The sequence below is a fragment of the Chrysochloris asiatica genome, unplaced genomic scaffold, assembly GCF_000296735.1.
Source record: "Chrysochloris asiatica unplaced genomic scaffold, ChrAsi1.0 scaffold00070, whole genome shotgun sequence".
Classification (NCBI taxonomy): domain Eukaryota; kingdom Metazoa; phylum Chordata; class Mammalia; order Afrosoricida; family Chrysochloridae; genus Chrysochloris; species Chrysochloris asiatica.
In genome coordinates this window covers 14016791-14031279 of record NW_006408588.1, presented here as the reverse complement: position 1 = coordinate 14031279, position 14489 = coordinate 14016791, and the positions used below count along the sequence as shown (strand labels likewise).

The 14489-nt window shown below is 40.8% G+C and overlaps 1 protein-coding gene across 2 annotated transcripts in view; it reads right to left on the bottom strand.

Moving 5' to 3' along the window:
- SNW1 (SNW domain containing 1) overlaps positions 1 to 13962 on the bottom strand; it is a 40882-nt gene extending 26920 nt beyond the window's left edge. Inside the window, exons 1-2 of one of the 2 annotated variants that reach the window (XM_006864761.1) lie at positions 13878 to 13962; positions 7851 to 7982 (exon numbers count right to left, since the gene is read on the bottom strand). Coding sequence is in view for 1 of the 2 variants with exons in the window: in XM_006864760.1 (XP_006864822.1) it covers positions 7851 to 8004; positions 13878 to 13891 (168 nt within the window). In the remaining variant the exon portion in view is untranslated. Of the gene's footprint in view, positions 1 to 7850; positions 8005 to 13877 lie in introns of both variants that reach the window. The other variant, XM_006864760.1, reaches the window with a different exon arrangement.
- Between the last annotated feature and the right edge of the window lie 527 nt (positions 13963 to 14489).

Genomic DNA, 14489 nt, shown 5'->3' with positions numbered 1-14489 from the left:
CATCGTCACTGAGTCGATTCCAACTCATAGTGATATTACATTGGGGTTTCAGAGACAGTAAATCTTTACAGGAGCCAAAAGCTTTATCTTTCTTCAGAGGAATAGCTGATGGAGTTGAACTGCTAACCTGTGTATAGCAGCACAATGCCCAATCCACAGCGCTGCCAGGGGTTCTTAACCCTTTGTGCCAGTATCTTATAATTTATAAACAAAGGCAAGTCAAAAAGTATTTCTACAAAATTGTGTTGTTGTTGTTAGGTGCTGTCAAGCTGGTTCCAGCCCATAGCGACCCATGTATAACAGAACGAAAGACTGCTCAGTCCCAGGCCATTCTCATAATTGTTGCTATGCTCAAGCTCATTACTGCTTCCACTGCGCCAATCCACCTCATTGGGGGTCTCCCTCTTTTTGGCTGACCCTCCACTTTACCAAGCATGATATCCTTCTCCAGGGACTGGTCCCTCCTGATAATATGTCTGAAGTATGAAAGACGATGTCTGATCATTTTGGCTTGTAAAGAGCATTCTGGTTGTACTAATTCCAACACAGATTTGTTTGTTCTTCTGGCAGTCGGTGGTACCTTTAATATTCTTCTCCAACACTGGAATTCAAATGCATCAATTCTTCTATGATCTTCTTATTCTTTGTCCAACTTCCACATGTATATGAAGCTACTGAAAATACCACGGCTTGGGTCAGGCGCACTTTAGTCCTCAAAATGATGTCTTTGCTCTTAAACACTTTAAAGAGGTCTTGTGCAGCAGATAAGCCTAAGACAATATACTGATTTTTTGACTGCTGCTTCCATGAGTGTTGGTGGTTGATCTGAGCAAATTGAAGTCTTTGACAACTTCAATATTTTGTCCATTTATCATGACATTATTTATTGCTCCAGTGGTGAGGATTTCTGTTTTCTTTATATTGAGTTGCAAGCCATACTGAAGGCTGTGGTCTTTGATGTTCATCATTAAGAATTTTAAGTCTTCTTAGCTTTCAAAAAACAAGGCTGTATCTTTTGCATATTGCAGGTTGTTAATGAGACTAGCTCCAATCCTGATGCTATGTTCTTTATATAATGCAGTTTCTTGAATTATTTGCTCAGCACACATCTTTCCTGCTTTAAACCTACCAACTTTATCAGTCTGAAACTGATCAACTGCCATCAAGATGTACTGATAATTACTGGTGAATGAAATGCAGATACTGGAAACAAAGAGGAAGGATCAGTAGTTGGAAAACATGGCCTTGGTGACAGAAATGATGTTGGAGATCACATATCAGAATTATGCAAGATCAATGGCTTTGTCACAAATACCTTTTCCAAACAACATAAAAGATGATTATACACATAGATTTTACCAGATAGAATACACAGAGATCAAATTGACTATATCTGTGGAAAGAGATGGTGGAGAAGTTTCATATCATCAGTCAAAACAAGGCCAGAGGAAGACTGTGGAATAGACATCAATTACTCACATGCAAGTTCAGGCTGAAGCTGAAGAAAAGTAAAAGAAGTCCATGAGAGTCAAAATAAGACCCTGAACATATCCCATTTGAATTTAGAGACCATCTCAAGAACAGATTTGATGCATTAGACACTAATAATGACCTAAGACCAGAAGAATTGTGGGATGTCAGACCTGGAGTTAGAAACAATAAAGGAAGAACACACTGAGCATTTCTCAAGCTGAAAGAACTGAGGCAAAAATTCAAGCCTCGACTTGAAGGATTCTTTGGGAAAAATAGTGAATGACGCAAAAAGCCTCAACAGACATGCAAAAAGACACGGTCAATGTTCAACCATTTTAAGAGGTAGTTAGTATATGATCATGAGCCAATGGTACTAAAGGAGGAAGAAGTCCAAGGTGCACTGAAGGCATAGGTAAAGAACAAGGCTCCGGGGATTGATGGACTAAAAACTGAAATCTTTCAATAAACTGATGCAGTACTGAAGGCACTCACTCGTGCCAATAAATATTGAAGACAGCTACCTGGCCAACTGATTGGGAGACCTATATATTTGTGTCCATTCTAAAGAGAGGTGATCCAACAGAATGCAAAAATCATCAGACAATATCATTAATTTCCCATGCAAGTAAAATATTGCTCAAGATAATTTAAAAAAAAAATGGCTGCAACAAAACATTGACAGGGAACTGCCAGAGGCTCAAGCCGGATTCAGACAAGGACCTGGAATGAGGGATATCACTGTTGACATTAGATGGATCTTGGCTGAAAGCAGAAAATACCGGAAAGATGTTTACTTGTGCTTTATTGACTATGCAAAGACTACTCTGGTGCTGTTTGATGGTATCTCATTGCTATTCATTAGACTTTCAGTGGCTAAACATTCAGAAGTAGTCCACCTCTCCTTTTTCTGAGTCTGTCTTAGTCTGGAAGCGCTGATGAAACCTGTCCACCATGGGTGACCCTGCCAGCATTCAAAATAGTGGTGGCTTAGTTTCCAGCATCACAGTAACACGCAAACCACCAACACGACAAACTGACTGACAAGTGGTGGACACAATCATAGAAACTGTTTTAAACATAAACATCAAAATGTGATGGTTTTGTTTCTCAACATCTCCTCCACCAGGTCTATCCACTTCTGAAGCACTGTTTCCAGCTCTCTAACCCTTTCCAAAAGGAGTCTGCACTCTTTGAATTATACCATGTTAAAAATCCTTGAGAAACTCAAATCATGTTCCTTTGAAATATTTTTTGAGTTTTGGGGAACAAAAGAAATCTGAAGGGCTGTTGAGTGAATAAGGGCTGTCAGGTGAATGGGATAAAGTTTCCCAACAAAGTGCTTGTAGGACAGCCCTTCCTACCCTTGAAGAATAAACTGCTTCATAATAAGCCCCCAGGATCATGGGGTATCCTTTGAGAAAATCTATCACTACTACTCCTTGGGACTCCCCAAAAGCATTTGCCATAACCTTCTGAGCTAACCTTGAATTTAGATGATCTTTTAATTTAGCAGATGTCCTCAGAAGCCATGGTTTTAATTGGCCCCTTCCCACCCCCAAGGTGCCCTAATGAAAACTAAGACAAATGTTATTATTGAGAGAACTTGTCTGCAGCCATCCACTGACCACAGAGACATATTTAAACATGTTTTGTTTGGAATAAACCAGTGCATGTATAAATTAGAACCTTAGTAGCAAACTTTCTGACTTACCCCATATTACTTCATTTAATTCTTAAAGAACCCCCGTTTTTCATGTGGAAAAAATTCAGCTTTAGAAAGGTTAAGTGATTTTTTTCCCAAGGTCTTGCAACTAGCACATGTAGGACTTGAATCAAGTCTTTCATGTCCAAAACATGCGACTGTTTTCTTAAACTGTTATTACTTTTTTTTTTTTTAAGCTCAAAAAGTCCAAATGAGTACTCCCAAGAAATAAGAAAAATATGTTATTCATTTATAGGGAGCTTGAAGAAAAAAAATTATGAAAACATCCACTTTTATAAGACTTCCTCTTTAAAACAATACTGTATTAAATCCAGGGATATATGTTGGAATCCTGGTATGGTGCTGTAGTGGGTTCAAACCCACTCAAAAGCATTTAACAACAGCAACAGGATATATGGTACAGCACATTTACTTGCTAAAGAGAGAATAAAGCTGACAGATAATTTTCATGTAAATTACACAATAATAGTTCAATCATTGCCACAAAAGGTGCTACCTGTACCCAGTTCGACAGTCTGGCATGCTCAGATTTGCTAGTGTTCCCCAATTATGATAAATACTTCAGAACCATAGATGCAGCACTGTGCAGCCATTAAGCTTGCTAGAAAATCAGAGCTTTTATTTTGAACACTAGAACAAACTACCTTCTTCAACAGAACATTCACTACCCTCAAGAAGCATTTAGATGAGCTGGCCATTTTGGCTTGATTTTCACATAAAATGCTCTGTTCCACCAGGATATATGAAACCTATAAAAGTAGTCAAGAGTCACAGTGCTGACATGGAAACAAGGAGATTTCCACTGTTATGTAAACCAACGTTCCCTCTCCTGAGTGTGACTGCAGTGATTCTCTAGGACTCCTCAAAAGAGGCACTCCCTCTTCTTAGATGATGCGTGGAAAAGGGGCATTATGGCCTCTTTAGTTAGCTTTCATTTTGCTCTGCTTCTCACAAATTATATCATCAGTGAAAACAACAACAAAGATTCCTCAGTAATTATAATAAGACTGGCTTTCACATACTAGAATTACTAAGGGCCCGGAGAACTGCAGAAACAAGAACAAAAACACCCTAAACCCAGAGAATACTAAAACTTGATATGACCTAGTTGGCAAGTTATCTTCTAGGATCTATAAAGTGCACTGGTAGACAGGGTAATGACAAACACATGAAATGTTTGGGAACATAGATGTCTTCTTATGGAGTTCTAAGTTACAAGTTTCAATCCAGCAAATATGAGTACTAGTCCACCGCATTCAATACGCAGGTGCATATGATAAAAAGCTTAGGGCTAAGAGCTTCGCATTTGTACAGTAACCCTCTGGTAGCATAGTGGTTACCAATCGGGCTGCAAACCACAAGGTCAGCAGTTCAAAACTACCAGCTGCTCCACGGGAGAAAGATGAGGCCTTCTGCTCCCGTAAAGATTAACAGCCTCAGAAACCCTGTGCAGGGTTCACTATGAGTTGGAACCGACTCCACGGCACATAACAACGACAACATAACAATATAAAGACCGCATATACCAAGGGAAAAAAATAAAAAGAGCTGAGTGCAAAAATGAGTAGTAGAGGCACTTAAAATGTCGAATGTTGTTAGGTGCAGCTGAGTTCATTCCAACTTATATAGAGTTTCCAAGGAGCTGCTAGTAGGTTTGAACTGCCAAACTTGCAGTTAGCAGACTGGTGTTTATCCTATAATGCCACACCAAGACTCCAAAATGTCTAATTGTTGTTGTTAAGTGCCATCGAGTCAATTCCGACCCATAGTGACCCTGTAGAGGGTTTTCAAGGAGCAGCTGGTGAGCTTGAACTGGTGACCTTGCAGTTCAAATGGCTTTGCAGTCTGACGCATTAACCCACAGCACCACACCAGGACTGGTATATTCCTAGAGACATGGAAGAAGAAAATTTGTAGAAGTCAGAATGAATTTTGAGAAAGGAGGAGGCAGAAAAGAAATGGGAGGAGATTTCGGAGAGGCAAAATAAGTCTTAAAAGTTTGTTTTTCTTCCAAGCCAAGAAAGGAAATCAAGCTTGCAGAGTGGCTCCGGAATCAGGGAAAGGAATGTGTATTGAACTGACAGTTCCCTTAGGAGGAAGAGGTCGATTTGTGCACTGCCAAGGAAGACTGCTTTTAGGAACAAGCGAGAGATATCAGGGGGCTTCCAAAATTTTGTGGACTAATTCCACTTTGAAGTCTCCTCGTAATAAGGACCATTCCAGATTTTCTCTTTCCACACTCCACGAAACCAACCACTTAACTACCAGTCTTCTACTTCCTAAAACTTTGGAGAATCTGTACATCAGGCATGCACATGACCATTCTCAAATGGAAGGTAAGAAAACAGACAGAGAGAGGATTTCTCCAGGGTCACAAAAATGCAAAGCTAGTTATTTATATTTTACCTCCTCCTCAGTGCTCCTCTTACTAAAGCTAAGGAGAAAGAAATCAGAAAAGGAAATACTGCTGTGATTTTCCCAGAGGATGGTTTTCAATTTCGGATTATGTGACTCTGTGTGTATTTGGAGGGTGTCGTGGGAAAGAAGAGGTACCTGGGGAACAAACATGAAATCCACTTTCTTCACTCTTTATTTTTTTCTCTTACGTTCCCAATTTTTCCCATATGCTATAATGCCTGAATTTATAAGGAGCTTGTTAGTACAGGTTGAATAGTTTGGCATAAGTGGCATGTTATTGCTAAGTGCTGTCGACTCAGTTCCAACTTACGTTGTTGTTGTTGTTAGGTGCCATCAAGTCAGTACCGACCCATAGTGACCTTATGCACAGCAGAACGAAACACTGTCCGATTCTGGTCCAACCTCACTACTGTTGCCACTTGACCAATCCATCTCGTTGGGGGTCTTTCTCCTTACCAAACATGATATCCTTCTCTAGTGACTGGTCCCTCCTGAAAATATGTCTGAAGTCGAAAGACAAAGTTTGGCCATCTTGGCCTCCAAGGAGCACTCTGGCTGTACTTCTTCCAAAATGGATCTATTGGTTCTTTTGGCAGCCCATGGCACTTTCAATATTCTCCTCCAACACCATAACTCAAAAGCATCAATTCTTCTACGGTATTCTTTATTCACCGTCCAGCTTTCGCATGCATATGAGGTTATTGAAAATACCATGGCTTGGGTCAGGTGCACCTTAGTCTTCAAGCTGATATCTTTGCTCTTCAACACTTTAAAAAGGTCTTGTGCAGCAGATTTGCCTAATGCAATATGTTGTTTGATTTCTTGACCGCTGCTTCCATGAGTGTTGAGATAGTTGATCCAATTAGAATGAAGTCCATTGACAATGTCAATCTTTTCTCCGTTGATAAGAATGTTGTTTATTGGTCCAGTGGTGAGGATTTTTGTTTTCTTGACATTGAGATGTAATCCACACCAAAAACTGTGCTCTTTGATCTTCATCAGTAAATGTTTTAAGTCTTCTTTACTTTCAGCAAGCAAGATTGTATCATCTGCATATCGCAGGTTGTTAATGAGTCTTCCTCTAATCCTGATGCTATGTTTTTCTTCATATAACCCAGCTTCTTGGATTATTTGCTCAGCATACAGGTTGAATAAGTATGCTGAAAGAACATAACATTGTTGCACAAATTTTAAAATTTTAAACCATGTTCTGTTCGAACAACTGCCTCTTGGTCCAAGTACAGATTTCTCAGAAGTACAATTAAGTGTTCTGTAATACTCATACTTCTCAATGTTGTCCATAGCTTGTCATGATCCACACAATTGAAAGCTTTGCATAGTCAATAAAGTACAGGTAAACATCTTTCTGATATTCTCTGCTTTCAGCCAAGATCTATCAGACATCAGCAATGATATCTCTCGTTCCACGGCCTCTTCTGAATCCGGCTTGAACATCTGGAAATTCTCTGTCAATGTATGATTGTAGCCGTTTCTGTATTACCTTTAGCAAATCTTTACTCACATGGGATATCAAAGAGATTGTCTGACGACTTCTATATTCCAATGGGTCACCTCTTTGGAACGTGCACAAATACGGATCTCTTCCAATCAGTCAGCCAGATAGTTGTCTTCCAAATTTTTTGGCATAGATGAGTGAGTGCCTCCTGTGCCACCTCACTTTCTTGTAAGATTTCAATTTTTATTGCCTTGTTCTTTGCCAATTCCTTCAATACAACTTGGATTTCTTCCTTCAGTATCATGGGCTCGTATCATATGCTACCTCTTGAAACAGTTGAACATTAGCCATTTCCTTCTGGTACAGTGAGTCTGTGTATTCCTTCCATCTTCTCTTGATGCTTTCTGAATCAATCAATAATTAGCCCAGAGAATCATTCAATAACGAAAGTTGATATAACAACTTATAGTGACCCTGTATAGAGTTTCCATGGAGTGGCTGGGGAGTGGAGGAGTTTGAACTGCAGACCTTGTGGTTATCACTAAAGCCCTGTATAAGAACTCCAAGAAGAGGCATAGACTGGCAAAATTCCAAAGTGAGCACAAAACAGTGATAAGCAGCAAGCAAGAAGAAAGATAAACCTTCAGAGGGGCTTCTATGTTTTGAGAGCACACACCAGAAATTGTATCCTACTGACTTTCATAAGCAGAGATTCTATTTTATAAGGGCACTATAAGACACTTCAGCACAACTTAAATCTAAATTGAAGATCCATATTACCTCTAATAACCGAGGTATCCAGCCTTTTCGGTACCCGTATGGTGGAGGCTCTCTTCTGGAGGAGACCAGTGAGGTCTGCCGTGATCGCTGAGATCTTGCCTTTTCTTCAGCCTCAAGCTGGTCCTGAGAAAGCTGAGTTGGTGCAGGTAAAAAGCTGTAAGGGAAGGTAATAAAAGGTAGAACAAAGAAAAAAGTAAATAAAAAACAACCCAAACCACATTTAATTTAATTCAGCTACTGCAATTTGGTCACCCTGGTGGTGAAATGGCTTGGCTCCTAACGAAAACCTTAGAATGGAATGGTGACTCTCTGGGAGAAAGACTTACTTCCTTTCTTGTTATTGTTATGTAGTTATTGCTATGTGACGCCAAGTCGTTTCTGACTCATAGCGACCCTGTTTAGGGTTTCCTAGGGGCGGCTGGTGAACTTGAAATCCCTAGGGCTATTCTACTGTCACGTGGGGTCACTGGAATCAAATGGGTAGCACCCAACAGTGACATGGGTGCTATCACTCACTAACAAGGTTAGATTTCCCTGCCTGGTCATTACACAAAAATTGCTCCTATAGGAAAACAGAGAATGACCACATGAGATTACAAAATGAAGAATGATTACATCATTACACAAAACAACTAAGAACCATGCTCCAGCCAAGCTGACACATAACCTTAACCATCACAGCCAGCATTCATTACACCTTGGTGTTCATTAATGCCAGACAATCCGCAAAATAGGCGGATAGTAGATTCTTTACTATTGTTGTAAATGATCAGCTAATGATAGTCCATACGTGAAGAGTAGGTATACTTTATCAGTTGAACAAATCGGCAAGCATTTTATTCATGTATGGCAGAATTCAATACCAGTCTTTTTATTATACCTGGAAAGAAGAAAAGTACATACAGTAAAAACATTTGACTAGGGCTGAAGGCACATGATGTCTAGAATCAAGAATGGCATATATTGTACATAAAGAGAAACGATTACACTTTTAGGCTTCCAAATTTTTCTTTTAGCAAGCAAGGAAACATTCTCAATGATCCAGGGACCTGCTGTCCAGTGCCTGGTTTTCTTGGTGTCGGTGGTTGTGTGCCACTGAGTCAGTTTTGACTCACATCGATCCTGGAGCCACTTTCCCACCATGAGCCACTCCTCATTTTACTAGAATGTAAGCGCCATGAGGACAGGGACTTTGCCCAACTCAATACTACAAAACTATCACCAGAATAGTTTCAAGCCTATAAATCTTCATGGGAGCAGAAAGCTTCATCTTTCTCCTGCAGGGCAGCTGGTAGATTCAAACCGCTGACCTAGCAGTTAGCAGCCCAGCTAATAATCCACTAGGGTTCTTTGTGGTTTTCACAGTATCCTTACTTATTCCTACACTCCTGACTTTTATGTATTTTGCTCTTAGTCTCCTTACTTTCAAGTACTTTAGTGTGACTACAAAAGAACTAGGATTACGAGTAAATGTACCACAGTGGATAAAACAAAGAAAACACAAGTTGCATATTTAAATGTTTTTTTCCAAGGACTCTAGTTTCGAATGCAATTTAAAACTGAAGTCAAATAACTAAAGCTGAAGTAAGTTCTAATGAAGTTATTGTTCATTAATCAAAGCAGCCTTTCTACTAGACAGTTCTTGAAGATTCTTAAGTATTATAAATATTACTATACTGATACTCCAAAGTATCACAAGAGCATTTCAATAGATGAATGTTTAATGTAAAAACAATTTAGACTCCCTTGTGATTCTTAAGGAGTAAGGATATTTGAATAGCAGTCGAGTTTATTTATTTAAAAACATTTCTGAATCACTTAGGCACACGCATTGTGCTAGGTTGTTTTTGTTGTTAAGTGCTGTCGAGTTGGTTCTGACTTATAGCAACCCTGTACAGGGTTTCCAAGGAGTGGCTGGCCAGCTCACTTAGGTACAGGCACTGTACTAGGTAGGAGATAAAATTACAGCATTGAGAAAGACAGCTTAGAGACTCTCAGGGGAGCCAATCAAATCACAGAAATTCATAGTTACAAATTACAGTAAGTGATAAAGAACAGAGTGCTAACATCAGAACGATCTAATTAAGTCTGGGGGTTTTGATAATGCCACGGCTAAGAACCCTGACTTCAAGTTCTATGCCACTTCTTATCAACCTGGGTAAGTTACTTACCTTTCTGAACCTCAGTTTCTCATCTGTAAAGACAGATAGTAGTACCTACTGAACAGGGTTGTTAGAAGTATTAAATGACAAAATCCATGAACTAGTTGGCAAAGTGTCTGAACATGGTTCAATACATGCTTCATAAGTGTCTGGTTATTTAAAGTGGTTCCAAGATTTACCTTATTTAAGTTGCCCCCACGAATGTACACACTAACCCTCTAAATACCAAACAAAACCCACTGCTGTCTAGTGAATTCAGAATCATTGTGACCCTGTAGGACAAAGAACTGCCCCATAGGGTTACCCTATCTTATTGTGTGGCACTGTAGGATAAGCAGTAGACTACAAGATAGGCGGTTCAAACTCACCAGCTGCTCCTCGGAAACCCTATACAGGCTTGCTATAAGTCTGAACTAACTCAACAACACTTAACAATTCACTATCCATCTGTCACATCTGTGAGCAACTGGAGGGCAGGGATCATGCCTCATGCGTCTTCCATCCTTAAGTCCTCACGCATTGCCTGGTTTACATTAGGGGCCCTTCAATGTTCCAGGAGAAATAAATCCACTCTAATCTTTCAAATTCACCACCTTTATGGCCTTTCCTTACACAAGTCACCTCATGACCTTTACATATGCTATTCCTTCTGCCACACATTATTCTATTTATTAAGGACAATTTTTCTTATAATGCTTCTATTGAAAACTTTTTCCCAGATCTTTTTGCGGCTTGCTTCTTAGCATTCATGTCGCTGCTCAATTATACCTGTCTCTGTCTTCTGACCACCCTGAATAAAACAGGCCACTCCCCCTTGTACCTTGAGTTATTCTCTTATTGTACCCCTATCACATATGTGAAATTGCATTACTGATATGTTTACCACATATAGTCTATCTCCTTACTAGAACATAAGCTCTATGACAAAAGGAGTTTGCCTGACTCAGTACTACAAAGTATCACCAGAAGTGTCCAGCACATAGTAAACCTTCAGGAAATATTTACCAAGTAACTAAATGAATGAATGAATGAATACGTAAGAGTCAAAAGTCTTGGGCTTCTACCAAACTCATTTCCAGTAAATCATATGTAACTAAGACATAAAGATATAAAGATAAAGAGATACAAAAACCCCAAAATATTTACTTTTGTTTCATTTCTTTTTACCTGTTTTAAACCTTTTTTTTTTTGGAAGAACAGATAATTAGAAGAAAAAAAGAATGACCAAAAAGCAGCCAGTCTGCCAGAGAAGCCGAGGGCTTTGGTAATAGAAAACAGGTAGCAAAGCCTAGATTACAGTGAGAACAAACTCTAGCCTTGCAGAGGGTCTTAACTTTGTTGTTCCCTAGAAAGGATGACAGTCTCCTAAAGTCGTACTGTGGGGAGATGGGAAGCTGGCCTTCAGATAGCAGAGATAAAAAGGACTGCTGGTTAGATGCACAGTACTCTGTCTACTAGTTCTCAACTGGTAGCCAATTTACCCCCCAGGGGATATTGGCAATGGTTAGAGACATTTCTGACTGTCAAGACTTGGGAAGGAGGGGAGTGCCACTGACAGCTGGTGCACAGAGACCAAGGATGTTGCTAAACATTCCACCATGCACCGGGAGCCCCACACAGTGTGTTATCCAGTCTAATATATCAATAGTGCCACAATCAAGAAATCCTACTTTATTTACCCTTTTATCTTTACTAAAGAAACCACTTTGAATGCACGTGATTTTACTATATACATAACTTGAAGTACAGGAAATCAAATCAATTACACTTTAAACCTTTAGTATTAGTAATACATCATTGGCAACACCAAGACTGGCATATTTATATGTAATGACTTGCTGATTCCTTGCTAGATCTTGGAAATAATATGTAAATAACACCTCAGCTGTAAATGTGAGACCAGAACTTGCCATCCAGTCGGTTTCACCCATGGCAACCCTGTATAGGGCTTCCAAGGAGACTGGTGAGCCTAAACTGCCAACCTTGCAGTTCAGACGGACTTTGCAGTTCAGCGAATTAATTCATAGTGCCACCCAGGACCCTAGAACAAATTCAACAAAACAAGAGCCCTGGTGGTACAATGGTTAAGTGCTAGGCTGCTAACCAAAAGGTGGGCAGTTTGAACCCACGACTGGCTCCACAGTATAAAAGACCCATTGATCTGCTTAAACAACGATAGTTGTTAAGTGCCATCAAGTCGATTCCCACCCATAACAACCCTGTATAGGGTTTCCAAGGAGCAGCTGGTGAGTTTGAACCACTGACATTGCAGTTCAAACGTCTTTGCAGTCTGAAGGCATTAGCACACAGCGCCACACTGGATCCCTCAAACAACAATTACCGTCTGGGAAATCATAAGGGACAGTTCTATTCCGTCACATGGAATCTATTTAGGAGTTGGAATCCACTTGAGGGCACACAACTATTCAACAAAATCAGAAAGCTATGTGGTTCCCAAGGCTAGCCATTCAACATTACATTGTATGACAGTAATACACAATACACATGACATTTCTGGTATATTTCTTGTGTGTCCATTTCCAACTCCACTTTTCTACTAGTACTGGACAGCTAACCAAGGTAGACAATTCAAACACACAAGACGCCCTCAGAAACCCAACCACAAGGAGTTGAAACTGACTCACAACACAGCAGTACACAACAACTGCCTGTAACATTTACTAAAGGAAACTCTCCAGTTCACACAACTCATCCTCATTCAGTTAGGTTTATGTTGTCCTTCAATTGTTCACATTTGTATGTCTTGCTCTCCAGTGTCTTTGCAGTCAACGATGTATTTCCTTCTGTACAAACCACAACTCCTATAACAGGGGCAAGGCACCCTATTGTTATTATGTGCCATGGAGTCGGTTCCGACTCACAGCGACCCTGAACAGGGTTTCCGAGGCAGTATATCTTTATGGGAGCAGAAAGCCTCATCTTTCTCCCGCGGAACAGCTAGTTAATAGCAACATCCAAATGAATTATCTTATTAAAACACTTTTCGGATTCATAATTGTCACCCGCCAGGAAAAACACACTTGAGGAGAACAAGGTGTGATAAGGGAGCCCAAGTCGATGTCCTAAAATGATTACTTTCTTTACAATCCTCGCTGACACTAGACTTTTACTGTTGCGTTCTCAGGGAGTTACGTAACTTCTTGGGATCTGCAACTCAGAGCACCTTTTTCTCAAAGCGTGGACCCTTGACACACGGTTACCAAGGCAACCCAGAACAGCAAAAATCGGAAGTAGTTCTATCTAGGGAAGAAATTCTAAGGTCCAAAGTTAAAGCGCCGAGCAGAGGCGCAAATTCCTTGACAGCAGCTACTGCAGAGGCTCATTTAAAATCCTTACCCAATTCCTGGCCTCTTGGAATCCTGGTTTCAGAAAATGTAATAAACAAAAAGGAGAGGGACCTCGGCAGAAATCGGCTAGAAGGCTGCAGAGTCGCTTCCCGCCGGCTTCACTCCACCCAGACAAATAGCTACTGTCCTGCCCACATCCCCATCTTTCACCCAAGCCGTCGACTTGAGAGAGCGCTCTTCACACCCCTCACGACGCTTAACTGAAGTGTACGTGAGGCGAAGCATCTGGGCCAGGAAACTAGTAGTCGCCACGCCACGGCTACGGCCTCAGTGAGGGGCGATCTCCACCGGGGAAGACGCTCAGGAAAGACCCCAGCTTCAGCGAGGCCTAGTCGCCGTGGCGGCTGGCGGGGAGGGTCTAAGCATAGTCTTGGCCCACGTCGCTCTCTTCCCAAGGCCGGGTCTCCGCCCGGAAAGTATGGATAGGGAAATGAGAAAAAAAAAAAAAAGGGTATTTTAAGACCCTTCCGTATTGAGGAACCAAATCAACAACCCACCTGGTGAGCGCCATCTTCTTCCGCTTCTTCCAGCACGAGCAACAGCACCGCGGGGCGGACCTTTCCTGGTGACCAGGCGGGGAAAAGGAAGAAATGTGCAATGCGCGGGCGCCCTTGCCGAAAGACCTTCTGGGATTTGTAGTTCTTTGAGCTGAAGTCTAATACGGTTATTTTCTATCCAGTTTAAGCACTGATCTTGAAATAATCTCTCGGTATGAAGAGTAAAAGCTTAACTTTGTCTATGATATCATAGGTTATTCCCATCGCAAAATAATATAGCTAGAAGTTGGTGCCTTTTAGCCGCTTCATTTTTCTCTGCTACTCAGTTCCATATCGCTAGTATAACCCCTAAAGTGGAGTCCTTTTAGATTCGTAGCGACATTAGAAAACAAAATAGAACCGCTCTATAGGATTTCCTAGGCTGGGAAGAAGTCCTAGTGGCGCAGCAGTTAAGCGCTGAGTTGGTAAAAGATCATTTCAACCCACTAGCTGCTCTGAGGGAAAAAGATATGACAGTCTGCCCGTTCTGTCAACGTGTTAGCCTTGGAAACTCTACTGGTGGTTCTACTCTGTCCAACAGGGTGGATATGATTTGATAGCATAGCAGTGGGT